The sequence below is a fragment of the Amblyomma americanum genome, chromosome 10 (assembly GCF_052857255.1).
Source record: "Amblyomma americanum isolate KBUSLIRL-KWMA chromosome 10, ASM5285725v1, whole genome shotgun sequence".
NCBI lineage: Eukaryota > Metazoa > Arthropoda > Arachnida > Ixodida > Ixodidae > Amblyomma > Amblyomma americanum.
In genome coordinates this window covers 28,639,225-28,665,216 of record NC_135506.1, presented here as the reverse complement: position 1 = coordinate 28,665,216, position 25,992 = coordinate 28,639,225, and the positions used below count along the sequence as shown (strand labels likewise).

Here is a 25,992-nt window from a genome sequence, read left to right as displayed (position 1 = left end):
GTCTTCTTCCTCGTCCACCCGTTCACTCGCTCAATGTCGTCGTCGTCTACCCGCTGCAGGACTCCCGGCTGATGAAACGCCGTCTCGGCGTTAGAGTGGTGGCGTAGGAGCGTCGTGATAAGGTTTGAGGCGGCATACATGGACGACGTCGGTAGAGGGGTCAGAGGACGATGGCGAGGACGCAAGGGGAGCAATTTCATAGTTCACGTCGGTGACTCGGCGCACCACACGGTAAGGGCCACGGTAGTGAGAAAGGAGCCTCTCGGAGAGACCGACGCTGCGAGACGGCGTCCAGAGAAGGACGAGTGATCCGGGGTGATATTCGACGGCCCGGTGCCGGCGGTCGTAGGCGGACTTCTGGGAAGCTTGAGAGGCACGGAGCCGACTACGGGCTATTTGGCGAGCCAGCGTGGCCTGGGCGATGGCGTCCTGAGCGTAAGCAGTGGTGGGGACTGAAGAAGGCGGCATGAGTGTGTCCAAAGGCAATAGGGGGTGCCTACCAAACAAAAGGTAGAAAGGAGAATAGCCTGTTGTGTCATGCCATGAAGAGTTATATGCAAATGTCACATAAGGCAAGGCTGCGTCCCAATCGCGGTGGTCCGGTGAGACGTACATTGCTAATATATCGGTGAGCGTGCGGTTGAACCGTTCCGTAGGCCCCTTTGGTTTGTGGATGGTAAGCTGTCGCGAGCTGGTGCTGCGTGGCACACGAACGAAGAATGTCCTCAATCACTCTGGACAGAAAATAACGACCGCGGTCGGTGAGCAGTTGACGAGGGGCGCCATTTTGAAGAATTACGTCTTGGAGAAGAAAATCGGCGACATCGGTAGCGCAGCTGGTGGGCAAAGCACGCGTGATGGCGTACCGAGTCGTATAATCAGTTGCGACAGCGATCCACTTGTTACCGGAGAGGGACGTGGGAAAAGGGCCAAAAAGGTCGAGGCCAACACGGTGAAAAGGTTCCGGAGGTACGTCGATGGGTTGTAGAAGACCGGCAGGCAAAGTGGAGGGCATTTTCCGGCGTTGACACAGGTCGCAAGCGGCAACGTAACGCTTGACGGAACGATACAGACCAGGCCAAAAGAAGCGGTGCCGCACTCGAGCGTACGTGCGGGACACGCCAAGGTGGCCGGCTGTCGGCAGATCGCGCAATTCCTCAAGGACAGAAGAGCGTAGATGTTGGGGTATGACGAGGAGCAGCGGAGGACCGTCGGAGCGTAGGTTGCGGCGATGCAAAATGCCATTCTGGAGCACATAAAGTTGCAGAGACGGAGATCGGTTTGCAGAGCGGAGGCCATCAAAGATAGGTTGTAAAGATGAGTCGTTGCGCTGTTCGTTGGCAATATCAGTGAGAGCAGTGACAGCTAAGAGGCAGGGTAGGGTCTCAGCGTCTTCGAGGTCAGGTGGCTCCGCAGGGTATCGGGTAAACAGTCAGCATCCTGGTGGTGACGACCGGACTTGTACACGACAGAGTATGAATACTCTTGAAGGCGCAAAGCCCAGCGACCAAGGCGACCGGTGGGATCTTTTAGTGAGACAGCCAACAGAGAGCGTGGTGATCAGTGACGACAGTGAATGAGCGGCCGAACAGGTACGGGCGGAATTTAGCGACAGCCCAGACAAGGGCGGGACACTCGCGCTCAGTAATGGAGTAATTTTGCTATGCGGCGGAAAGTAGGCGGCTGGCATAAGCGATGACGCGATCTTGGCCCTGTTGACGTTGGGCTAGCACGGCACCGATCCCATATCCGGAGGCGTCGGTGCGAATCTCTGTGGGAGACGACGGGTCAAAATGGGCTAAGATGGGCGGAGAGGTTAGCAAATGAACGAGGGAGGAAAATGAGTTTTCTTGAGCAGGGCCCCAGATAAAGGGGGTGTCGTTCTTAAGAAGGTCAGTGAGGGGGCGAGCGATGCCGGCGAAATCTTTGATAAAACGTCGAAAATATGAGCACAAGCCGACAAAGCTGCGCACATCTTTCGACGACCTAGGAAGAGAAAACTCCTTCACGGCTTGAATTTTGACTGGATCTGGGCGTACACCAGAAGCATCAACCAGGTGTCCGAGAATAGTGAGTTGGCGGCGACTGTAAAAATACTGGAGAGGCGTTCGAGGTGCGTGGCAAAAGTAGGCGAGAAAACCACAACATCGTATAGGTAGCAGAGGCAGGTAGACCACTTAAAGCCGCGAAGAAGGGAGTCCATCATTCGTTCAAAGGTAGCCGGCGCGTTACAGAGTCTGAATGGCATGACTTTAAATTGGTATAAGCCATCGTCACGAAGGCGGTCTTTTCACGGTCCTTTTCATCTACGGCAATTTGCCAGTACCCCGATCGAAGATCAATTGAAGATAAATATTTGGCGCCGTGGAGGCAATCTAATGCATCATCGACCTCGGGAGAGGATATACGTCTTTTATTGTGATGCGGTTTAGGTGCCGGTAATCAACGCAGAAGCGCCAGCTGCCGTCCTTCTTTTTTACCAGGACAACTGGAGAAGCCCAAGGGCTTGACGAGGGCTCGATGGTGTCTTTTGCGAGCATCTTATCGACCTCTTGATTTATGACGGTGCGTTCAGCGCTGGACACGCGGTACGGACGTCTGTGGAGAGGAGCGGCATCACCGGTGTTTATCCGATGCGTCACCACAGAGGTACGAGTCAAAACACGGGCATCAAAGTCGAAGATGTCACGAAAAGATGATAAGAGGCACCTAAGATCGTGAGCTTGCATCGCTGGTAGGTCAGAACAGATCATGCCGGCGTTGTCATCCGTTGGTTTCTCTGTTGATGTTGCCGCAGGCAACAGGCATTGATGAGTGGAAGGTAAGCAGCTGTCCACCACTGATATGACACATTCGGCAGCAGGGCACAGCGTGGCGAGTGAGATGCCTTGCGGGAGCGGTTCGATAGACGAGCCAAAGTTCAGAACCGGAAGGTACGCACGGTTTGCCGACATTGTAAAGACAGTGTGCGCAAGCGCAATACTTCGCGTGAGGGCAACGTCAAGGTCCGGAGTGACTACGTAGGGGCCATCAGAGACAGGGGGAACAGATGAGAAAGAAACGTAAGTTGCGGCTTGAGGCGGTAGACGGACAAAGTCGACAGCACAAAGACGAGGTACAACTGGGGACGGCGACTCAGCAGAAAGAGGAAGGTCAAGCTGGACAACACTGGTGGCGCAGTTGATGAGGGCTGAATGCTCAGACAGGAAGTCGAGGCCAAGAATGACGTCATGAGGGCACTGGTCCAGAACAGAGAATAGAACGGATGTATGGCGGCCGGATATGGTCACACGGGCTGTGCATAGTCCAACCACAGGAGGCGTTCTGCCGTCGGCAACGCGGAGAACGGCTGTGGGTGCCGGGGTCAGTACCTTTCTGAGGCGGCGTCGTAGGGTGGAACTCATGACGGACACGTGCGCGCCCGTGCCGATCAGGGCTCTCACAGGGAATAATTGCGACAGTGACGGGAGATGTTGCCAATGCGGTGGCAGAGGAAACAAACGGGTCTGTCGTCGGGTGTCCGCCAGTCGTTAGGGTTACGGCGACGTGGAGCGAAGTAGGAAGGTCGTTCAGGAGCAATCGCAGTGATGTCGGGTGGTGATGAAGGACGCACAGGGCTGACGGGCTGGAGACCAAGGTTTGCAAGCTCTTGACGGACGACGGCTTGTACCATCGAGATGGTGGGCAAGTGGTTGTCGCCATCACGTAGAGGCAGGGAGGCAGGGGACATAGCTTCGAGTTCGCGTCGAATGATGCGGGTCACATTTTCTGGACGCGCAGGAGTTTGCCGGTGCAGCAGGTCTTCACATGAGAAAGTCGCAGCCGTGTTGGGGAGGCGTGTGTACGGCTGACTAATACGTCTGCTTTTAGCTTCCTCGAAGCGGCGACATTCCTTAATAATGCCGACGACTGTAGTGCAGTTCTTGCAGATGAGCAGCTTGAAGGCGTCGTCGGCGATCCCCTTCAACACGTGACCCACTTTGTCAGATTCGGGCATGTTATTGTCAACTTTGTGACAGAGGGCCAACACGTCCTGAATGTAGGAAACATAGGATTCCGTAGACGTTTGAGCTCTGGACGCAAGCGCCCTCTTAGCGGCGAGTGTTCGGCCGAGCGGCCGTCCAAACAGCTCGCGCAGTTTCTGCTTGCAGACGTCCCAGCTGGTCAAATCATCTTCGTGAGTCTCGTACCAGATGCGGGCGGTGTCTTTTAGATAGAAGATGACATTCGCGAGCATAAGAGTCGGATCCCAGCGGTTGTACGTACTCACGCGTTCATACATGTTGATCCAGTCGTCCACGTCAACGTTGTGGGTGCCAGAAAATGTCTCAGGGTCACGAGGGGAAGAAAGAACGAGCGATGGCATTGCCGATTCTGATGTTTGCTGGGAGGCGTCTTGGGTCATGGTGAGCGAAGTCAGCTGGCGGCCGCTGCGGAGCTCCTTCTTCGGTAGGCGTAGAGGAAAGCCGCACCTCCACCAAATATGTTGCGGGAAAGAATATATTTACAGTTATTTACAAAAACGAATGAACAGCTACGGGCGGCACTCAGAACACAGCCAGAGATGAGTTCTCGTCTTCTTCCTCGTCCACTCGTTCACTCACTCAATGTCGTCGTCGTCGTCTACCCGCTGCAATATATTGACTGCCCCATCTTATGCGACATGGTAAGTCTTCGAAATAAAAAAAATTGATGCGATCTAATTAACATAATCCCTCTATAAAAAACATTTTGTCATAGATTGTAGGTCACGGCAGAAGAATTTCGTGAAATGAAACTTCTGACAAGTAAGGATGCCTTAGGTACTATTAATGAGAATTCCTGCATGGAAATATCAATAAAACTGCAGAGTAAGCAGAGAGTCCGACACCAGACCGGTTTCTGTACAAAACGTTTATTTACAAGTATTTGTAGAAGCCGCATTCATCAAACATCGGTGCTACATCAGCTGTTATCTGAGATATCTGCAGAGAATATAAAACATTGCATGTCCCTCTTTGGTTACTTTGTGCCAGCTAGGTGTAACCAGTGTTCTTCAGGCACGGCGAATACGCACGTTATGTCAGAGCAAAACAATATATTGAGAGGTTCGGACGCACAAAAACAATTCCCCGGAGCGGAGAATCGCAGCCAATTGAAGAAGCCAGAAAGGCAATATTCCAGCATAATCAGCTGGCACCATACTCAAGAAATTACACTCTGCGCCACTGCATGTCGATTTTTCGTGACATGTGTTACAGAATAGAGTATTATTGTTAATTCTAGATTAACACATCCTATAAGCATAAAGATCGGCAGTTCACACTGTGTTGAGTTTTTCTTAGTGCTTATATGGAATCGTTATACAACAATTCTTTCAACAGACGTCATGTCAAACACGCACAGAAAACGTTATTAGACAAGCTTAGTCTCCTTTTGCGTCGGCTTCTATTGCTGGCAGCGTATCCTAGTATAAGATAGAAACAGCTGTTCAAACATAACAGAAGTTGTCTGATCACAAAATATGAAGGAGGTAGTCGATTAAAAAAGCGAACATTGAGCGTACGTGAAATCATGTACATCACTAACATACTTCCTTTAGTGAGCTAAGTCAGGCCTCCTCTTCCAGCAAGCTATTAATAAACCGTCCATACATTTTCCGGACTTTCTCACTGTGAACACAGTATTAGAGCAACTGCGTCGTGGCGGGCCTGCAGGACCAATGCTGGGAGATTCACTCTTGCTGTCTAAACTGAATTGCCTGGGACAAGCTCGCATTTGTGAGAAGGTTTTGCGAACATTTAATTGCAATCAGACTCAGCGCGGTTATGTAGTTCAGTGCGCCAGCAATATGCATCTTGTGTCACTGCAGTCAGGAAGAGCTGCAGAGTAGACATATATTAAACGCACGAGCAACGACGCACAGATAGCAGCGTAAGAAAACATGGTCCAATGTGTGCTCTCTCCAACGCCGGAGGTGCTATTTTTTTATCTTTGCCTGCGGCCCCACATACTGCACATATCATCGCGCATATAAGTGATGGGAACCGTACCAGGAAAAAGGTACTTGCAGAACAAGGCTGTCTCGCTTTGGAGACAGAAAATGCCAAAGTGATCAATGATCGCTCGGCAATTATCGTCATTGCTCAAAAGAAGCGATAACGAACCAATTGTGTACATATTCACGTTTACCGATTTTTTCCTCTTGTGTTTTATTCGTTTCGTTAGCATTTTATATCTGCGTAATACTGCACTTATAATACGTTATCGTACCAGATTAGTCTGTTTCTTTTCACTATTGCAGAGAAAGGTGCAAGAATCAAACAAACGAGAGGAGTCGCACCTTCAAAGCTATAGTCACACTAGTCTGAAGACTGACGCGAATCGTGACGCGCGCACCCATTAATTCTCCAACTGTCTCGCCGAAACGTCTTAACGTAATATTTCCCTTCCTTCTATTCTCACTCACCTACAAGTGAGTGTTTTTAGAACGGTGCACACCCGAGCCTGATATCACATCTTTGCGAGTCCGGTGCTTACTGTAGACCGAAACCGAGGCGCCAATAATCAGGGCCAAGACGACAACAACTGCCACAACAATCACGGCAATCGCCCACGCTGCCAAGACACCTCCGGACGAAGCCATCAACGGCGGAGGCCTCTCAAATGTAACCCTCGCGATGTTGGACACGGCTGAGTGGAGCCTCTGCTCATTCCAGACTCTCGCAGCGAAGTAGAAGTCGTGCACGGAGCTCTTGTTGTCAGCGCCGAGCAGTTCTTCGTGTAGCGCGAACTGGAGCCGCTGTCTGGATCCGACGGATGCCGCCGATATGTTGCCTTCCTCCGGGGTGATCTCCACAGCACTGTCGAAGTCCTTCATAAGACCTTCCAGCTGCGGGCTCACCCTCAACTCGATGCGGGATGCTGCGTGTGTGAATAGCAAATTGGTTAGGTTTAGGTTTATGGGTGTTTAACGTCCCAAAGCGACTCAGGTTATGAGGGACGCCGTAGTGAAGTACTGCGGAAATTTGAACCACCTGGGGTTCTTTAACGTGCACTGACATCGCAGAGTACACGAGCCCCTAGAATTTCGCCTCCATCGTAATTCGACCGCCGTGGTCGCGATCGATCCCGCGTATTTCGGGTCAGCAGCCGAGCACCATTACCACTGAGCCACGGCGGCGGCCTGGTGGACACTTAAGTAAAGTGACAACGCATTTAGAGCATTCTATTAACTTGTCCACGCTGTATAAGATGGTCATGAGTGGGATGCGTGTACGAAGGTCATGATGATGTGTAAGGGGATTCACTTAAATATCACTCGTTGCCGTAAAGGATCACCGGGACATGACCTTTGGGAATGGATCATGTCACTTGCAATGGGATAATGCAGGGCAGTTATCTGGGTGACATGGTTCACACTAAATGTACCAAAGTAGTATGGATCAAAAGCCCCCGGAAACTCTTCTGCTTGAGCAAATTAACCAAAGAAAATTGATATACATGGTTTCAGTATTTATATTGAGGAAGATAAGACGATTGTATGAACTTTGTGAAATAAATTCAGTCGGTAGCCTCCTCACGTCTTTGTCATTATGTTTTCATCGTTATTCCATGTCTTTGTTCGTGCTACAGCTGACTGCATCCTGTGTGATGGCATAATTTAGTGGTGGGGTCATAAGAACTCAATGGCATCATGTGATAACATCCCTATTGGGGAAAAAGGGCAACGATATCAAAAGATACCAAGCTGTTTCTTTCCAAGCCTCGTAGTTAGGTTCCTGTAGAATTCGTGATTCTCCTAACTTTCGCAACGGTGAAGATGGAAATACCTCTCATTCAAAACATCTTCAACGGTCGTGATGCATCACGACTTGCGAAGCATCCCCCAGAAGCAAACTCCCTGCTCCCTATGTTTTTTCACGAAGGTAGACGCAAAAAGTCAATTAAAACTCGAAAAAAATAAGAAGGTACAGGTCTATGGATGATCAAAAAGTGTTTAAAGAATGCGAGATGTTAATACAGTACTCCTAATGATGCAAAAGGTCACACGAACACCATGTGCATACACAAGCATACAGGTTTTTCACAAAGTAACCAAGACTTCGTGTGCTCATAAGAGTCTTAAAATGACCATCCTCGCCAGGACGCATTATGTCAAGGCCGTGTGCATTACGTCGATTGAGATTAGCGCCCTGTTTCTCGCTAAAAAGTCTGATTAATGATATACGCTCCTGTCCATCTATATCTTAACATTACAGCAATCATATCCTCTTATATCACCCGCTTCTGTCATGCTAAGTCTTGTTGCAAGCATTTCATTTAGCGTCCGAATTACCATAGCTGAGTACTCACCATTGCCAGAGTTTAGATGAGCTCCTGGACAGGTCCAGACCAAGACAACGATATGCGTGCCGTTGTCTGCCACAAAGGCGTCCTCCACTTTCAGGTCCTGGATGGAGCCCGGCGGAATCGTCGAGGTCTTGATGTCTTGTGTCAGTCGAAATGAGCCCCCCTCTGCGTGTCGTACGAACTGGGGCGCCTTTTCGCTAGGCACGATGTTTGGTTCGGCGTGTTCGATGTCGTGGTCCACGTAGACGAACTTATCGAGAGGAATGCCCTGAAAATCTTCTGTCTGTGCCGGCGCCGCACTACTGGCGGGACCTGCGGAATACGTAAAAATGAACACAGAGCAAAACTCATAGCTGCTTGTCGTTAGCGGTACAAAAGGAATTAGCGTCACAAAACTCCTCAGTCATGCGTATTGTAAAAGAGGTAAGTTAAGGCGTATAAGATAAGACTCGTGGAGGTCTTGCTGACGCTGCTGCTGCTCCTTTAGAGGGTGAAAATACATTTCCTTAAGGCTGGCCTCTGTCCGTGCTTCTGGAATAAAATAGAAGGCTGTTACTGCGCGTTCAGCCAGCGGTCATCGTGCTTCTGTGCAGGAACCACCGAATCAGACCTTTTAGGCAGTGAAAGTGGATGGAATGAAGGAGAAGGGGGTTATGGACAAGTCCTGGATTTCTCGACCCCAAATTTCATTTGAGGAAACTGCGGAATATTGTAAGGCGCTGTTATGCAAATCTTGAGGGTAATAGTTCATTCTTGCGATGCGTAGCATGATATATCATTAAAAGTTTGTCCATCGCTGGCATCGAACAGATAAGACTGCCCTAGAAAATCAATGCGGTACGTTTTTTGAAGATAGAAAAAACGTTAATAGTGAGAAGAAAACAAGCTTGCGCTGGAGAGATCTGCTGATATATTGATTATTGTATAGTTATCTTAGGATATATAAGAATATTGCGCGCCCAAACAACTTTCCTTAGAAGCACGCGCTTGTCCAAAATTTATGGGCATGGTTGTACGCACAGGCCGCAGTGTAATCATAGATGTTGCTATAGCTGCCAGTTTTGGGCTTGTCGGTGTCCCTGAAGGTGTATGCGGTTAGGGCAATGGCTTATAAGTGGCCGTACACGTTTGATCAAGACCATGACAGCAACACTAAGCTCAGCGCATGCTATGATCTATTCAAATATGAAGGGGAGCCATTGGGTAAATTCAAAAGGTGCCATTTATTCTTAAGTGAGTTAAAATTTCATAACAAGTACCAGCAAACACCAGTCTTTCCCCATCGCAAGTTGAGTTACTGTGCGTCCTACTGAGTCCTAGCGCATGGCGGTCTACACGCCAATCAGGAACATTATTGGGCCCGTTATTTTGACAACTCTGAGCGAATGCAGACCGCCACCAAGCCTTCACAGTCGAACCGGGCCACTCACTGGAATGGCTACAAGATCTGAGTGGCAGTTAGTACAAAGCCTGAAAGTGATTTTTCTGTTACATTTCCAAAAAGGGAAAGTATCTTTGCAGTGGAGAGAGCTTCGGATCTTGTATGAAGTTCTCCCGGCTTTGGGTATCAGATCACGTACGAAGGCGTCATTTCTATTAGAACTGAGTACCCATTATACAGATAATCACCTTCATGCGCAAGCCGTAAGCTATGCGACTGCCTCTCCAAACTGTAGTTACCGCTCGTGGGCTGTGCGGTATGATTATAGTATTCTTTCAGATAAAAGTACGGTACTCGAAATAGAATATCTGGAATAGGTTCTCACGGGCTGTAACAGTTAATGCCGCTTTCAGTTTGCACAGTTATGAACGGGGAACGTGATGCGGAGCTAGGTAACAGCAACTACACCCTGAGTTAATGGCTCACCCCGTCACGAATCGCCAGTAAAATTGTTTGCTTCGATACTGTGAAGTTCAGCTTTCGATATGTTTGCTGAATGTGCCACCATGACGTTTATAAATAGAGAAAACAAGATCGCCTACGATCATCAATGAACGCCTTAGCAATTAGCATTTCCGTTAATTGAATTTTATCGCTTGTTACTTTGTGCTATCGCCTTTGGTGCGCGCTAAACTAGGTTCATTTGTGAGAAGCCAGAGAACGCGTACCTAATGAGTGCGGAGCGGGAAGTCCTCCCGAAGCTTTCCGTCCTCGAACGATGACCGAATCGTTGCCGCTGACGACGCGAGCCGACACTGAGTAGCGACCCACACCGTCGAACTGCGTGAAGTAGCCGCTGTAGATTCCGTCGTTGGCCGTCACATCAGCGCCTGCCGAGAAAACGATCTAATGAGACGATTCACACACTTCTCAAAGACGCCTCGAACTTGCTAGTGTAGGGCGCGTCGCCGTGAACAGACCAGGCCAACTGCAAGGTTCTTTCATGGCATAAACTCTCCCTAACTGATTTGACTGTAAGCATTCCATAGTGTAGCCATCGCAAAATATGAACGCCCGTTGAATTCCTTTATAAAAGATAAAAAAGGTAATGTATCCACGATTTTTTGACGATCGTAGTTAAAGTTCCAGCTTTAGTCGGATTACAATTATTTGGCGATTCCCACCTCACGGAATAAAACGACAAGCGCTGTTGTGAATTGCTTGTAACTTGTCCATTAAGTATTTCTGATGAGGTGTCCGGATGGAAGCGGCGTACTCTATCTGCCGTCGTAGAAAAGTTATGTAGGCTTGTGTAATCATGGTAGGGGTAGGGCTTTGTAGGGTCCGGCGAAGGAACCGTTATAACCTATAACCAGACTATATCTCGTGCACGTTTTTAGCACTCATCACAGAGAAATTGTGCCATCATACTTACTCACAGCATTTCTTGCTTGCCTAAGTATGGTAAAGTAGTCTAACCACTATCTTCACATGCGACTGCGCATATTCACGTTCTCTTTGTCCAGACAGCCTTCCTCCCGATGCGTTTGACTCCACTACTCCAGCACACTTCAAAGCGTTCACTGGAACACTCGACATAATTTAACGAGCCATCCCTCGTGTAAATACTCAGGAGGGGCATTTGAGGTGTCGATAAATGAAAGATTGAGTAAATAAAAATGGCTGTGGTTTAGCTCTGGTTAAACCTGGAGTGACGCGATAGCTACAGCTGGCCGAGTGGACTTGGTCACGTGACCAACCACGTGACAAACCACGTGATCCGACACGGCGCCGCGCCTCCGACAGCTGCTCCACACCACGTGACCAACCACGTGACAGCGTGGCGGCGCAGCCACAGGGTGGCGCGCCGGTACGCTGAATGTTTGAAGTGCTACCGTAATGTAGTTATCGCTACAAAAACAATCTAATTAAAGCGAAGCTGGCGACGTACCCAGTCCATCGTCGAAGAGCTCCACTTCTACCTCATAAGGGGGCTTGGGCTTGATAACGGTGGCCGTGACCCTGGCGTGCAACACAACCTTTTGACCCTTGGTGACCTCGGCGTATATGACCGCCTCGGCAGCCTTCGCCACCTCGGTCTTCTTGAGAAAGGCTCGCACCAGCACGGCCTCCTCCGTAGCGCCGCTCGCCAGGGACGTGGCACGGATATGGACGACAGCCTCGCGGTTACTTAGCTTGTGGGACACAATGAGTGTCCAGGTGCCCGGCTGCGTGTGAACGTGAATTTGAAAATCAGTGAACATTGGTCCGTCTTCGGAAGTGATTTGTCGCACATGGAATGTATTTATCGTCTCATCGGTAAAGAGGTCATTCATTTATTGCTTGTTAACGAATGCACGCGCATAGATATGGAGACAGTAAAATGACTCATGCCATGAATTTTTCAGAAATGTTACGGAGCGCAGTTCTACTGTGGATGCATTACCAATCAGTGAATCCGTGACGCAGAAAACTTATGAAGCGGTCGCCGTTCATACGCACAAGCAGGGAGACGCTTTTTACTGAAAGCAAATTTACAACGATAAATTTTCTAGTACTCACCGCGAAATTGCACGCATATAATGAAACATTTGTACCTTTTAATACATAGGTAACAAGTGACACCGCCCCGGTGAAAGGAACTGGTTAATAATTCCTTCATTTCCGTTCAAGTAGTAGTTTGATTCAAATTTTTGGGTAGCTAATTTTAGCAAGACTAAAACAAAAAAGCGCAATCTTTTAAAACAACGCAACCATCCAAAGTTGCTCCATTTGCCAGCAGGTTGTAGTGTAACAGAGAAGGCACCGGTTTTGAAGGAGCATAATCTTTGATTCGATATTAGGTACTCGACATTCAGTCGAGAAGCTCAAGTTAGTTCAGTTATTTGCTTATTAAGTTCCCTCGCCCCCTCCTCCCCCGACCCTCACTTCTTGTTCGGCAGGCCCTGCTATGGCGGTGTCATTTACCGATTTTTCTGGTTCGCTGATAATTTTTCCAGACAAAAATTCATCGAACAAATTCGAACTGAAGCCAGGCAGAGGAACCATTTCTTGTCAAGCAGCAATACTGGCCTTAATGCCGCACTGTGGAGTTCAGTGCAACCAATACACACAAAAACCAACTCCAGGCATTTGTGACTGATATTGTCAGAAGAAATGTTTAGCAATGGATACACAGTCTTTCCGGCAAATCTCCCTAGCGTGCTTAGAGCTCGTGTATGCACATACATAACGTTACATATGAAACATTGAGAAAAACTATGCTTATTTTCATCGAGCAACCATTATAGGGTGTCATTTTGACTGCCATGGCGCGTTCTGGAAAAATGCTCATCACTTACTGCTTTATGCGATGCATAATATGCGAATAATCATCCCCAAATGCAATGGTACCATCACGTCAGTGTAACGACTTGAAATTGCTCACGTCACGTTCTCCTAAACACGCATGTGCGGTTAATGTGAAAATATAGCCCGTAAGCTAGACAGTGCAATAGTCTTGAATATTAAATGCCCCCCGCCCCGCCAACGAAATGACCTCAGCCGCATCTACAAGAGCTTCTTTTTTTGTTTGAGCTTTTATTTGTTTTCCACGCACAGTAAATTCCTAGTTATAAATAAACTGATACCTACATAGTAGTTCTCTTATTTTGGAAGCCGATGAAAAAGAAACAATGAAAGCTTAATTTTCCAGTATTGAGAAACTGGTCTCTGGCGTAGAGCTCCTTCAAGCGAGTGAACAGTCGACGCGCACTTTTTACACCATTTTTTGAAACATGAGTTCACAGTCATGCTCTCGGTAGCTGTCTGTCATTGACGTACCGTAGCGATTCCCGGGATCTTGAACGTTATGTATTTGCCGGACGTCGCCGGGCCAGACTCCAGGCAGTCCTGGCAGTCCTTTCCGTCCGGGTAGCGCAGCTCTGCATTGAGGTTTGCTGCGTCATCGGAGAGCACCGAGACTACGGTCTCGTTCCCCACGTCGGCGTCCACGACGATCTGGAACTCCTGCTTTTGCACCACTCTAACCGATTGCTCGAAGACCTGCAGACAGGAAATGTAACCCATATTAGGCACAATATCAGCACTCGGGTGTTAAATGCCGCGTATATCAAAAACCAATGTTTTTCAAGCTGAGTGGTTATGGCGCTCGGCTGCTGGCCCGCAAGGCGCGGGTTCGGTCCCGGCCGCGGCGGTCGAATTTCGATGGAGGCGAAATTCTAGAGGCCCGTGTGCTGTGCGATGTCAGTGCACGTAAAAGAACCCCAGGTGGTCGAAATTTCCGGAGCCCTTTACTACGGCATCCTTCATAGCCTGAGTCGCTTTGGGACGTTAAACCCCCATAAACCAAACCAAATTTTTTCTTTACTTGATTTCAACTTCTTCCGGGAGCCCCTACTGCTCTATACGAGAAATGCATTTTTAAGGTCGATTTCGTATTCTAGAGAACATTCTAACCTTTGTAACTGCGGCGAACTGCGAGAACATTAAAAAGGGTTATGTTTCCTAAACTTCCGGTGTTGGCTGCCTGCAAATGCCGGGTTACAGATGCGCAAGACAAATATCTTTATTTTTTTATCGCTTACAACAACTAGCCCAATGAAAATAGTTCTGAAACGAGTCGTTTCTTCAATAAAATAATTTTCTTTATGCTGAACTGCGATGGGGTCTTCGCTAAAGAAGACCGGTGTAATACGCATGCATAATAGGATAAATATTATGGGCCTGATATTGCTATTGGCTAAGAGATCAGCCACTTTAACTAGGGCTCATGTAAACTTTGACTTTTAGCCTCTTAATAAGCCGTAGACGTATTCAGAGCCAGACTGCCTCTAAGTGCCAAGTGTGTATAATGTTCTTAGATCTGAGGTGACATGAACCTGGATTCTTCTCAAGGAACATTCCCCGCGTCGAAGTTGTTTTAATCCAAAGAAACGAGGTTCCGAAATTATTACGTTTTTTATTTCAGAGATCATTCCTTGCTGTGCTGTGAAACAACACGTTTGTGTGTTCTATAGCGTATTTGGAGTTCTTGCCGCGGGATTCTGAGACACAAAGAGGGAATTCAAGTTCGATCGGCTCACCACGACTGGCCTCTTATCGTCATCCAGCAGGGCTGTGGTTGAGTCGAGGAACGCCGACTCCAGAGCAACCGCGACGTTGGATTGGCCGTCCCGAAGCGCAAACGGCTTGCCGCCAGTGCGCCGGGCGAGGTCCTCCAGCGTTTGCTCGGCAGAGGTGCCAAAGGCGATCGTGTTCACCACCACTCGAGCGGCGATCAACTCATCCACGACGTCCGCGATGCGTGGACTCTGGTTCTCCTCACCATCAGTCATGAGGATTATTACGGAGCCCTCGGTGCTTTGCTTGTTCTCCTTGAACATCTGATCGACGACAGAGGGAAAGATGCTATTGCATACGCAGAACGACATAACGTGAATGTAACTGTATGAACAGCTATTTCCTATAGAAAGGATATCGCCCTCATAGATGATAATATGATGATGAAAAAATTTTAATTGGAACTAGTATTAGTGGTAGGTTCCCGCATTCCTGGAACCCATTGGACCTTGCAGCTGCTCTTCCCCTTTAAGACAGACGCCGCCGTGGTGGCTGAGTGTTATGGCGCTCGGCTGCTGGCCCGAAAGACGCGGGTTCGATCCCGGCCGCGGCGGTCGAATTTCGATTGAGGCGAAATTCTAGAGGCCCGTGTACTGTGCGATATCAGTGCACGTTAAAGAACCCCAGGTGGTCGAAATTCCCGGAGACCTTCACTACGTCGTCCCTCATAGCCTGAGTTGCTTTGTGACGTTAAACCCATATAAACCAAACAAAACCCTTTAAGTCAGCTCCTGTTGGACTTCCGTGTCGGAGCTGGACAGCATTTTCTCCTCCAACGGCTCAATTGTGTATAGAGACTTGTAGTCTTTTCGGTAGATTGCTAGAAGTCATTTTGGGCTCCTCGTCGGTATCGTGTCAGTGGTAGTAGCAGATACAGTGAGAGTTTGTTATTACTAAGCGGTTAATAACGAGATAATGGAGCTGGCATATGACAGGATTAAATGGAGATATATGCGAGAGGTCTTTGCCTTACAGTGAACGTAGTCAGGCTGATGATAATGAGTAACAGGTATGACGAAGAAAAAATTGTTCCCGTTGGGAGCTCTCTTATTAGCCCATGTACTTGATGTATGGTATCGAATAATCAAAATATTCCTAGAACAGGATATAGTGAAGCTGCAGTGACCCCCACTGGACATTTCATGGTGTGTACGTCGATTTTAGTGGCGCCGAATACTTCCGTGCTGATTCGATATGGCGAACTGAAATCACAGCGTGTGAACTTCTCTTTACAGCGCTGCACAAAACGTGCGGAAAACTTATCCCGCCTACACTGGGGTCTGCATGGAGCATTTGTCTGGGAAATTGATCAGCTTCAGTGGATGGATGACTATTAGCAGTCCCCCGCTTCCCAACCGCCTTGCCGCAAACGGCCCACTGGTAACGCGTTGTGCTTATCTGGATCCACGTAAGGCTTAGTTTGCGTTTCCGCAGCTTGGAAGTATGGTTAAAACCGTTTGGCAGCGCGCCCATGGCGTGTTTTGCGGTATTTACTTTATTTACGGGAATGGACTTTATCGCGGTAAGCCTCCAAAGCGGAATTAGATAATAGTGCCCGTGCCAGATGTTCTGTGCTCGGTTTACAGCTCTCATGATTACTAGTTGAACCTGTAGGGCGGTGCCGTTTCTCGCCGGAGCAGAACTTGCAATCGGATTTTGTGGAGTGAAAGCATAACCTAGAATGGCAAAGATCGTTAATAGTACTGGAAGCAAAAAAAGGTCCGTAATGAGTAAGATATTTTTGATCAAGGTAGCGCCAGCCAGCCTCCCCCTCACTCCTTTTTCCCTCAAAGGGGATGCTAACAAACTCCTTTCATGTATCCATGAATTATAGCAGAAAAATGAAGGAGGCTTTACCAAGATTCTCTTACATATTCAAAGGGGAAGTCTGCTTATTATAAATCTCATTAGCCCCTCCACATCGCCCTTTGGTGGTGTTAATGAAATTGTGAAAATTAAAGTGAGAATTCAGAATTGAGGAGAATTAAAGACAGTGAGGGGAAGAATGATGCTTACCTCCAGAGCCTTCCGCAGGGCGCATCCAATGCATGTCATTCCACTAGTTGTTAGCTGCGCCACTTCACCAGCATATTGTTTCCGCACAGACGTTTGCATGGGCGTCAGAGGAGACACTGAGTCGACGCCAGTGCTGAATGTGACGATCCCAGCCTCCAACCCGTCCGGTATAAGAACCGTGATGAAGTTGCCAGCAGCTTCTCTTAAATAGCCAATGCGGTTTTGACTCTATACAGATTACGGAGGAAAGGAGCAGATGTAGAGATGGTTATCAAGGGATAGCACTGTGTGTTACACTGCATTTGTGGTATAAACAAGGATACTGCAGTGAAGAGCAACAAATAGATGCAAATGTGGATTGTTAATAAGCCGAAACACAGTTAGAAACGCCGAAATCTTCCCACCACGATTCAGTGATGAACGGCTAAGCCATTACAACACAGCTTTAGGTTCCATAGAGTTGTCCAAATTTGAGAAGTTTTGGAAAGCTTACCAGCTGTTACAAGAAACTCTCGCCCAAAGGCACGTTTCTCTCTGAGCTGAGAAAGCGCAACTATAATTCTTCCTGATTCCAAAGGTTTCATGTGCTCGAAAGATGGACAAATACAAATGTCGATTACATGCTGCATCAGTCTTGAACCCTCACAATAACACCCTCGTCAATACCACTGAAAGTATCCAGAGACGCCTAGCATACCTCATTTTTTTTGGCAATTATTCTCTCACCTCTAATCTCTAAATGATGATGTCGACTCATCTATTAGCGGCCATTTCATCATCATCATCATCATCAGCCTGACAGCACCCACTGCAGGGCAAAGGCCTCTCCCATGTCTCTCCTTAACCCTGTCTCTTGCCAGCTGTGCCCACCCGGTACCTGCAAACTTCTTAATCTCATCCGCCAACCTAACTTTCTGCCACCCCCTGCTACGCTTGCCCTCTCTTCGAATGCACTCCGTTACCCTTAAGGACCAGCGGTTATCTTCCCTTCGCATTACATGCCCTGCCCAAGACCATTTATTCCTCTTAGTTTCGACTAGGATGTCATTAACCCGCGTTTTCTTCCTCACCCACTGTGTCCGCTTCCGGTCCTTTGACGTTACACCTATCATTTTTCTTGCCATGCGTTGTCCTTAACTTAAGATGAACCCTCTTCGTTAGCCTCCACGTTTCTGCTCCGTAGGTGAGTACCGGTAAGACATAGCTGTTGTACATTTTTCTCTTGAGGAATGTCGGTAAACTGCCATTCATGAACTGAGAGAACCTGTCATATGCGCTCCACCCCATTCTTGTCCTTCTTGTTATTTTCCTCTCATGATCCGGATCAGCTGTCACTACCTGCCCGAAGTAGACTTATTCCTTTGCCACTTCCAGCACCTCGCTGCCAATTGTGAACTGCTGTTTTCTTGCTAGACTGTTGAACATTACTTTGGTTTTCTACATGTTAACTTTAGACCCACCGTTCTGCTCTGCCTGTCTAACTCATTGATCATGATTGGCAATTCTCCTCCTGAGTTACTCAGGGAGGCAATGTTATCAGCGAATCGCAGGATATTCATGTATTCTCTATTAACTCTTATCCCCGCAGTTCCAAATTCTTGTCTCGGAACACCTCCTGTAAATAGGCGGTGAATAGCAATGGCGAGTTTGTGTGTAAGTGCCTGACGACCTTCTTATTAGAATTTTATTGCTGACTTCGTGGAGGACTACGCCAGCTGTGCAGTTGCTATATATATCTTTCATTGCTTTGACTTAAGGTTCTTCTGTGCCCTGGTTCCGCACTGACTGCATGAATGCTGAGGGATTCCACAGAGTCAAACGCTTTCTCGTAATCAATCAATCAATTAATTAATTAATTAATTAATAATCAATCAATCAATCAATCAATCAATCAATCAACCAATCAATCAATCAACCAATCAATCAATCAATCAATCAATCAATCAATCAATCAATCAATCAAGGCTATGTATAGAGATTGGTTATATTCTGCGGATTTCTCTGTCGCCTGATAACTCGTCTGCAATTTGCCTCTTGTATAAAAGTTGTCATGACTGTCAACCACTCTGCGGCCCTCTGTGGCCCTCTTCTTCAGCAGCAGTATACAGTTACATCTAGCGGCAGCCACCAATTCAATGCTGGTATACTGATTTGTGGCACAATTTTGCACTTTCACCGCCGCGGTGGCTCTGTGGTTATGGCGCTCGGCTGCTGACCCGAAAGACGTGGGTTCGACCCCGGCCGCGGCGGTAGAATTTCGATGGAGGCAAAATTACAGAGGCCCGTGTACTGTGCTATGTCAGTTCATGTTAAAGAACCCCAAGTGGTCTAAATTTTCGGAGCCCTTCACTGCGGCGTCCCTCATAGCCTGAGTCGCTTTGGGACGTTGAACCCGCATAAACAATTTTCACTTTAATTCTTTCATTCCTAAATCCAGTGCTTTTCGCGACACCTTCCTCCATAGCATTTCACCGACCCAGCTTTGTTCACATCACCCACTTGAGATCACCTGGTGCTGGAATCTAGCAGAAGGTTGGTTATTTAGCCCTTTTGACGCGATAGTCTTTAATGGATCATACTCGCGGCGTCCGTCCGTTACATTTTAGATCACGTGATCGTCACGTGACGTTGTGATGTCATGTTATCTCTCTGCCACGCTTGCGCCACCTGCTCTCCACCTCTGTAGTAAAATGAATTCAAGTACGGGAAATTCAAATCAGTGCAATGAGTCGCAAACAGCTTCCGCCTTTCCGCAGTTAAGAAATATCTAAGTGCCTCCAACGATTTTTTTTTCTGTTTGTGTTATCCAACTGCTTTTTGTAATACTTCGATGTTAAAAAAAATAAGCAAATGCAACCCCTCCACAACTGTGGTCAACAGTCAGCAATTTCCTTCATTGTCTATTGTTTGCAGAAGCACATCACAAGCAAAAGCTTTCTCTTTCAGCCAGGTTAGGACCTTTCCTTTCATTATTGTTCTTCACGAGCTGATCATGCCTAAAAATATACGAAGACATTTGAGGTTGCCGGCATGTGCTTGACTGCACGCTTCTTCCCCCATGGAGAAAACGAAACGATCAAGCTTGGTTTCTATATAGAAGTTTGGTCGCCGTAGATGCATTGATCTCGAAAGGTGACACCCCGTACATCATCCTCATAATCAGGCTACGTACGTCCGCTGCCGAACAATGAACTCTCCCTTATCTTTGCAATTAAATTTTTTTTTCTGTGCCAGCTGCAGCCACCTTATGCTTGCAAACTTCTGAATCTGCTCCTCCGCCCCCACGACCATCTCCCTCCAGCCGCTGTGCCTGCCTTCGTTTGTATTGGGAATTTTCGAGCACATTTCGCATACTTGGTTATAGTATCGATTGCTAGTTCAATCAATGTTCTGCACTAAAATAACGTTTATTGTCCTTCGTAATCTGGTCGCGCAGAGTTCCTGTCCTGGAAAGGTTTTGAATATAATTACTGAAACTTATCTACACGCACTTGGCGGAATGTGCTGACATCCAACGCGTTTGTTCATAAACCATCTCGTATAGTTGTTTGCCTGTAATACTTACATTCATACTACCCGAAATGTCCAGGGCAAAAATCACACGTCCCAGGGCGCCCTTTGTTTTCTGCACTTCAGTGAATTTCACCCTAATAGCTCTCCCGAGGTCAGCGCGTGGCAGCCTGCGGCAAAGGAGACGGCATCGAGAACTTCAAAATGGTTGCGCGGAAAACAGGATATGTGGCAATCGAAACCAAACAGATGTGTGCCCGTCCATGTTTCTCGATTAATCAGATTTTCTAGGCCCATGTTGCTGCCGTGTAATGGGACAACACTACGTCCCTTCCCCGCTTGATTCTCGTTCTTCACCCTTAATTCGCAAACTTCACGGAGACACATAAGGTATATGCGTGTAGAACCATATATGTCTTTGGCGTATACTTTCAAAACCATGTCTATGTATACGCAATCTGGTTCGATGTGCCTCACACCGTTTACGTTGGGAAGTTTCTATTTTCTATTTATTTATTTTGCTTCTTGTAAGGTGTTTGGCCTTCACTATTTTGAGACATGAGACAGTATGATTTTGTGGAAACGTTTTGTGATATCGACTTGCATTTTTTAAAGCTAAGAGCTTCATCACCGTCGTCTCGAAAACGATCTCAGAATTCTAAGATACCACTGGCGCTTCTTCCTCACGTTTCGAATGTAAAGTTGTTTTCAACAAATAATCGGCTCAAATATTTAGGTATATACAAATGCATCTGTCGACTTCTCTCTCTGCAGTATTGTCATATATACTTCATAAAAATTCAAGCAGCTCAAAAAACATAGTTTGTTTGCTCCTGTTTCGACTTTGGGAAGAAGGATAGCTTCCTGACTTAAAGGGTGTTAAAGAAAAACAGCAATCCGCTATTGAGTTAACATGCGAGTAAGCTACGACTGAAACATTTACTTTTTAAATTAACGCAAACACACAGGAAAGCATGTGCCCTCACGTCTTCAGTCGGCACATCATCTGCCCTCTAATTTAGCGCATAGTTTCCATGTTGAAACATTGGCCTCCAGAAAAAAATCCACATAATTATCGTTTTCTTGCTAGCATTCAAATTGCTGTAGTTCACTTGCTCTAGCTGTGTGCGGAAACTCCATGGATAGTTTTTACAAAATCTGTTCGCCCGCGTGTACCGAAACATCATTGATAGCATTTACAAATAAGTTTGCCCGTGCCAGTAATGCATTTGGGCACTCTGGGATCCTTTGGCGTAAGGAATAAAAAAATATTACATAAAAGGCTGAACCGACGTAAAAGTGTCGCCTAGATAACTGGTTCAGTCGCAAGGCATGTCACCTATAGCCCACGGGTGCAGCACAATTAAAATGTACACAGGGCTGTGTGCTTTATTTTGTAAGTACATGATGAGTACCTCGCAGAGAGGTAAACGAAGCGATTGTACGCATCAAAGCAATCAGGCAGCTCCACAGGCAACTTCTGTACGTGGGGTGAGTACGATTGGGAGGTGAACACAATGTGCTTCTACACCGTTTCCCGGAGGTTATTGCAAGTAAGGAAGGCTTGAAAGCGTATTACTTTTCACACACCTACGCACTTTCACAAAAACAAACACTTTCTAAGGGTAAAGTTGTTCGGTGCATGACAATAGATGTACTTTGTAATAATTGAGTAATTACTGATTGACATCCACCCAAGCGCATCCATCCTAGCACTTTGTACCATTCAGGAAGGAAGCACTGTGCATTTAATGTCGCATTTCTTCTTTTAGAGCGAGCGGATAGAATGGAAGGGGTAGTTGTCACGCTCGTCTTACCCTCACGTGTTTCTTAAGATAACACCGCAAAATTAACGAATATTATTAGCGGTTTTAATATACTAGAATACCGGAATAGCGTCAGCCGAAAGTAATAATAGGCAGATCGTACTCACTGCTTAAAATCTTCGTTGGCGGAGATCACTTCCCATGTGGACTTGCGGCCGCAGAGGTGATTGTGCTTGTTGGGAGCGAAGATGTTGTGCTTCCTCTCTGCGTTGTCGCAAAATTCCGTCACCTGTCAGAGAATATCGTTGAAAAGGGTCATTAAAACGCACCTATCATCATAATATTTTTATATTGAAACGGGAAGACGACGACGAGACTGAGCGAGTGAACGGGTGGACAAAGACGACAACGAAGTTCTGAGTGTGTTCTGAGTGCCGCTCGTAGCTGTTCCTTCGCTGGTGTACATAGCTGTAAATATATTCTTTCCCGCAACAATATATTAGAGTAGATGTTGAAGTACTGAAGGATCGCAGTCGTCATCTAAACATACAGTCATTCTCGTACTTTCTTCTCCCCCCTGCCCCCCCCCCCCCTCAAATCAAAATTTTTTATCTCGGTAAACCATTCTTGGGGGCTGTCAAGATTTATCAATTTCCTCCCACCGCCAGATGTTCTCACTGCGCCTCCTTCAAAACCAAGAACAAGGTCGATATGCACGAAAACAAGTGAAAGAGCTGTTTATCTCGCTGTCATGTTCGAATTTTCAGACGCTTTTGCCGTTACTTGTCAGAAGCCTGGATATCTATTAAGTAGAAAACAAACAGCTTGACTAAATTGCTTGCTCCGCTCAGTTTGTCGTACAGAAGTAACCCGTGCTCTCTTATCCGCGTTTTTCAGTGGAGGTAGTAATTACTAATTAGCATTCAAATGAGTTACACGGACACAGAGGTAGGTTGTTCAGCTTTCTGCATGAGTTTGCTCTATACATCACAGCATTTGGATCATAGGTCCCATAACGATTTCGTAAGGGTTTGGATCACTCATAGGAAGAAACGTGCACAATCTGAGAGAAGAAAGGGCTATATCTTCCCTGACGTCAACAAATATTGATGCGTTCATTTACCACAGCGTCCCAAAAAGACTGTTTTATTCGGTCCAGGTAATAGTGCAATAAAAATACTTCTTCAGATATCTACAGTGATCAGCAACTCGCCACTACCATATACGCCTACACTCTAACTCTACCAATTAGGTTAACCAGGACGTCTAGCGGATATCAGGACCAGGTCGAATTGGCCAGTGCTTTGAAGCGACAGCGGTGTTAGGTCTGAACCGGAGTATACGATTGCTGCATTTGGCACCTTCAGTTTGAGGAATCATTCTTTGGAAGGCTGGCTTGAGTGTTTCTTGCGACATATCGTTATAATACAAAACTATACAAGCCTTCATATCAGGCCGCAGCCGCCGCAGCCGCCGCAGCCGCCGCAGTGGCTTAATGGTTATGGCACTCGGCTGCTGACCCGAAAGACACGGGTTCGATCCCGGCCGCGGCGGTCGAATTTCGATGGAGGCGAAATTCTAGAGGCCCGTGTACTGTGCGATAGCAGTGCACGTTAAAGAACGCCTGTTGGTCGAAATTTCCGGAGCCCTTCACTATGGCGTCCCTTATAGCCTGAGTCGCTTTGGGACGTTAAACCTCCACAAACCATAAACCAATCAGGCCAGCTTTCTAACAGCTGAGTAGTCACGAATTCCAATGCCGAACATCCTGAGATCTCCCCACCGCCCTCTGGATTTCAGAGTTCTCGCGACATAGCAAAGTGTTTCGGACACTGTAGAGGCGACAAGAAGTTCTGGTATCGATAACTTTCATTTCATTATCAAACACGTGGTGCTATTGCTTTATGAGATTCGGTGGCGCAATTTCTACACGGTGGCTTTGCAACCGCATTACCTTCTTCAATGCTACGAGGGTGCATTACACATACTTACGTCCTTGAGGTACGGCATAAACATAATGGACGACGTGACCGGGTTCTTGTCGCTTTGCGAGAATTTTGGCTGGCACCTGGATGAGACGCGGCAGCCCTTGTAAATGCGGCATGGCTCACCCGAATCCGTCGATGCCGTGAATCTGATGTTCTCCGAGCAAGCACTGGCACGGACCTGTTTGGAGCGAGAAATGGTGCAGTTTCCATTCACAGTAAGCAGGAATCTGAGCAAGTTGTAGGTTCTGGCAACCAGGAAGTCCGAGTCTTAATTGAGCATAGCGTGGGCAGTCGTACGTACATAATTTTTTCCCGTAAATCCTATAAAATATAAAAAACAGCATACATGCGAAACATTCATACAGGCATTATTTGATGTTTCGCTCATGTTTTTAAAGGGCACCAATAGTGAACAAAAAGATGTGAACTGAAATAGTTGTGAAGTTGAGTCAAGTTCTGTTTGCCAAGCCATTCTGGCAAACTTTATGGGGAGAAAGCACTCTCACGTCTTTATTAGAAAGTAAAGTAAACCTTCATCTCATCTCAGTGATGTGCTTTTGCCTTCAAAGTGGCAGAAAACGCAGCATAGTCTCCTAAAGAACTACACTACTGCTGACATTTTTAATCATGCATACTTCGAATATTCGTGAACAGACTAAGACCTCAAACTGCAACCAGAGAGGGTATTCAAAATCCTTAACTTTAGAGAACCCAGGTTTTTCAGTTTTTTTATGGATGCCCCACCCTCGCTATAGATGCCATTGAGATGTCCATGCACATCTTTCGATATGGCGCTGCTTTTATGCTAGTGTTCCTCGTTAGAAATTCGATTCTTTTGTTCCAACCTACATTGAGCAGACTCCCTGTAGTGTACATATGCACGCAACTTTGGTACCTCACCAGATCTGGTATTAAAATTGCTTCCGCATTTGCTACACAACCAATATGAGAAACTGCCCTCTATGGCCGAATAGCACGAATAAAGCGACACATGGTCGAGCAGTATACAATCCGTGATTTGCTGTTCTGCTTTGTCATGTTCACTTATACCAAGATTAACTTCTCTGCTAGGCACAGAAGGCAGACGAATCATTTGTGTCAGGTGTGGTCGGTGCTCAAAAATTTTCACCAGTTGTGAGCAGTTCATATAGCTTCCCTGCCAGACGCGACTTCCAGTTCACGGGCTTCTAAACTTTAAACTACTAGGATGATGCAAATATGAATCTAGAGGATAGTTTAGTATGCGCTGTGATGAAAAGAAGCTCCATTCTATCTTTTCGTACACATAGCTACTAAAATCGAATCGACTGGCCAAAATGTAGCTTCGCTCGCTTGCTCACCATGCCAAACTCGCAGTAGAGACTGGGGTACCGGAAGCTCTCGGGATCACCATACTCGTCGAAGACGCCGTACCGGTAATGAGCCCACTCGTGCACCAGCTGGTAAGCTGCGAAAGACGGCGCTTCTAAAGCACTCCACTTTTAGCCATTGCTGGAGACCGTACTGAAGGTTCTCACGACACAGAGAACCTGACGGAGAACTGCTTCTCAGCGCACCTTAGGCATAATCCATCTTGTTGCAAAATTTCACGTTAAATTCGCGTTTATTCGTCGAATGAGGCTACTTTCTCTAATTCAGTTTCTTGCTTATTGACGGTGTAAAAGAAAGAAAAAAGAAGCTGGGCAGAAATCGCTGTTTTATGCGTTAAAACGGCTGTAAGGTGGACACGCACGATGAAGAAACCTTAATAATTGATAGTACAACTACTAGGACTTGCGCAACGCGTGAATGACAAAACGAGAAGCGCAACTGTCCGCATTCAGGTCTGCAGGTGAACAAGACTGAGCGACTGCCATGCGGCATTCTATGGAAAGCTAGA

At 47.0% G+C, this 25,992-nt stretch overlaps 1 protein-coding gene across 2 annotated transcripts in view; it reads right to left on the bottom strand.

Annotated features, from left to right (window-relative positions):
- Window positions 1-4,878: 4,878 nt before the first annotated feature.
- LOC144108023 (calcium-activated chloride channel regulator 1-like) overlaps window positions 4,879-25,992 on the bottom strand; it is a 34,033-nt gene continuing 12,919 nt past the window's right edge. For both annotated transcript variants that reach the window (XM_077641292.1, XM_077641293.1), the window contains exons 4-14: window positions 25,454-25,560; window positions 24,118-24,291; window positions 22,293-22,414; window positions 20,415-20,529; window positions 16,850-17,077; window positions 14,797-15,096; window positions 13,535-13,756; window positions 11,664-11,940; window positions 10,441-10,602; window positions 8,335-8,643; window positions 4,879-6,903 (exon numbers count right to left, since the gene is read on the bottom strand). In XM_077641292.1, the coding sequence (XP_077497418.1) occupies window positions 6,449-6,903; window positions 8,335-8,643; window positions 10,441-10,602; window positions 11,664-11,940; window positions 13,535-13,756; window positions 14,797-15,096; window positions 16,850-17,077; window positions 20,415-20,529; window positions 22,293-22,414; window positions 24,118-24,291; window positions 25,454-25,560 (2,471 nt within the window). In that variant the 3' untranslated portion in view covers window positions 4,879-6,448. The remainder of the gene's footprint in view (window positions 6,904-8,334; window positions 8,644-10,440; window positions 10,603-11,663; window positions 11,941-13,534; window positions 13,757-14,796; window positions 15,097-16,849; window positions 17,078-20,414; window positions 20,530-22,292; window positions 22,415-24,117; window positions 24,292-25,453; window positions 25,561-25,992) is intronic.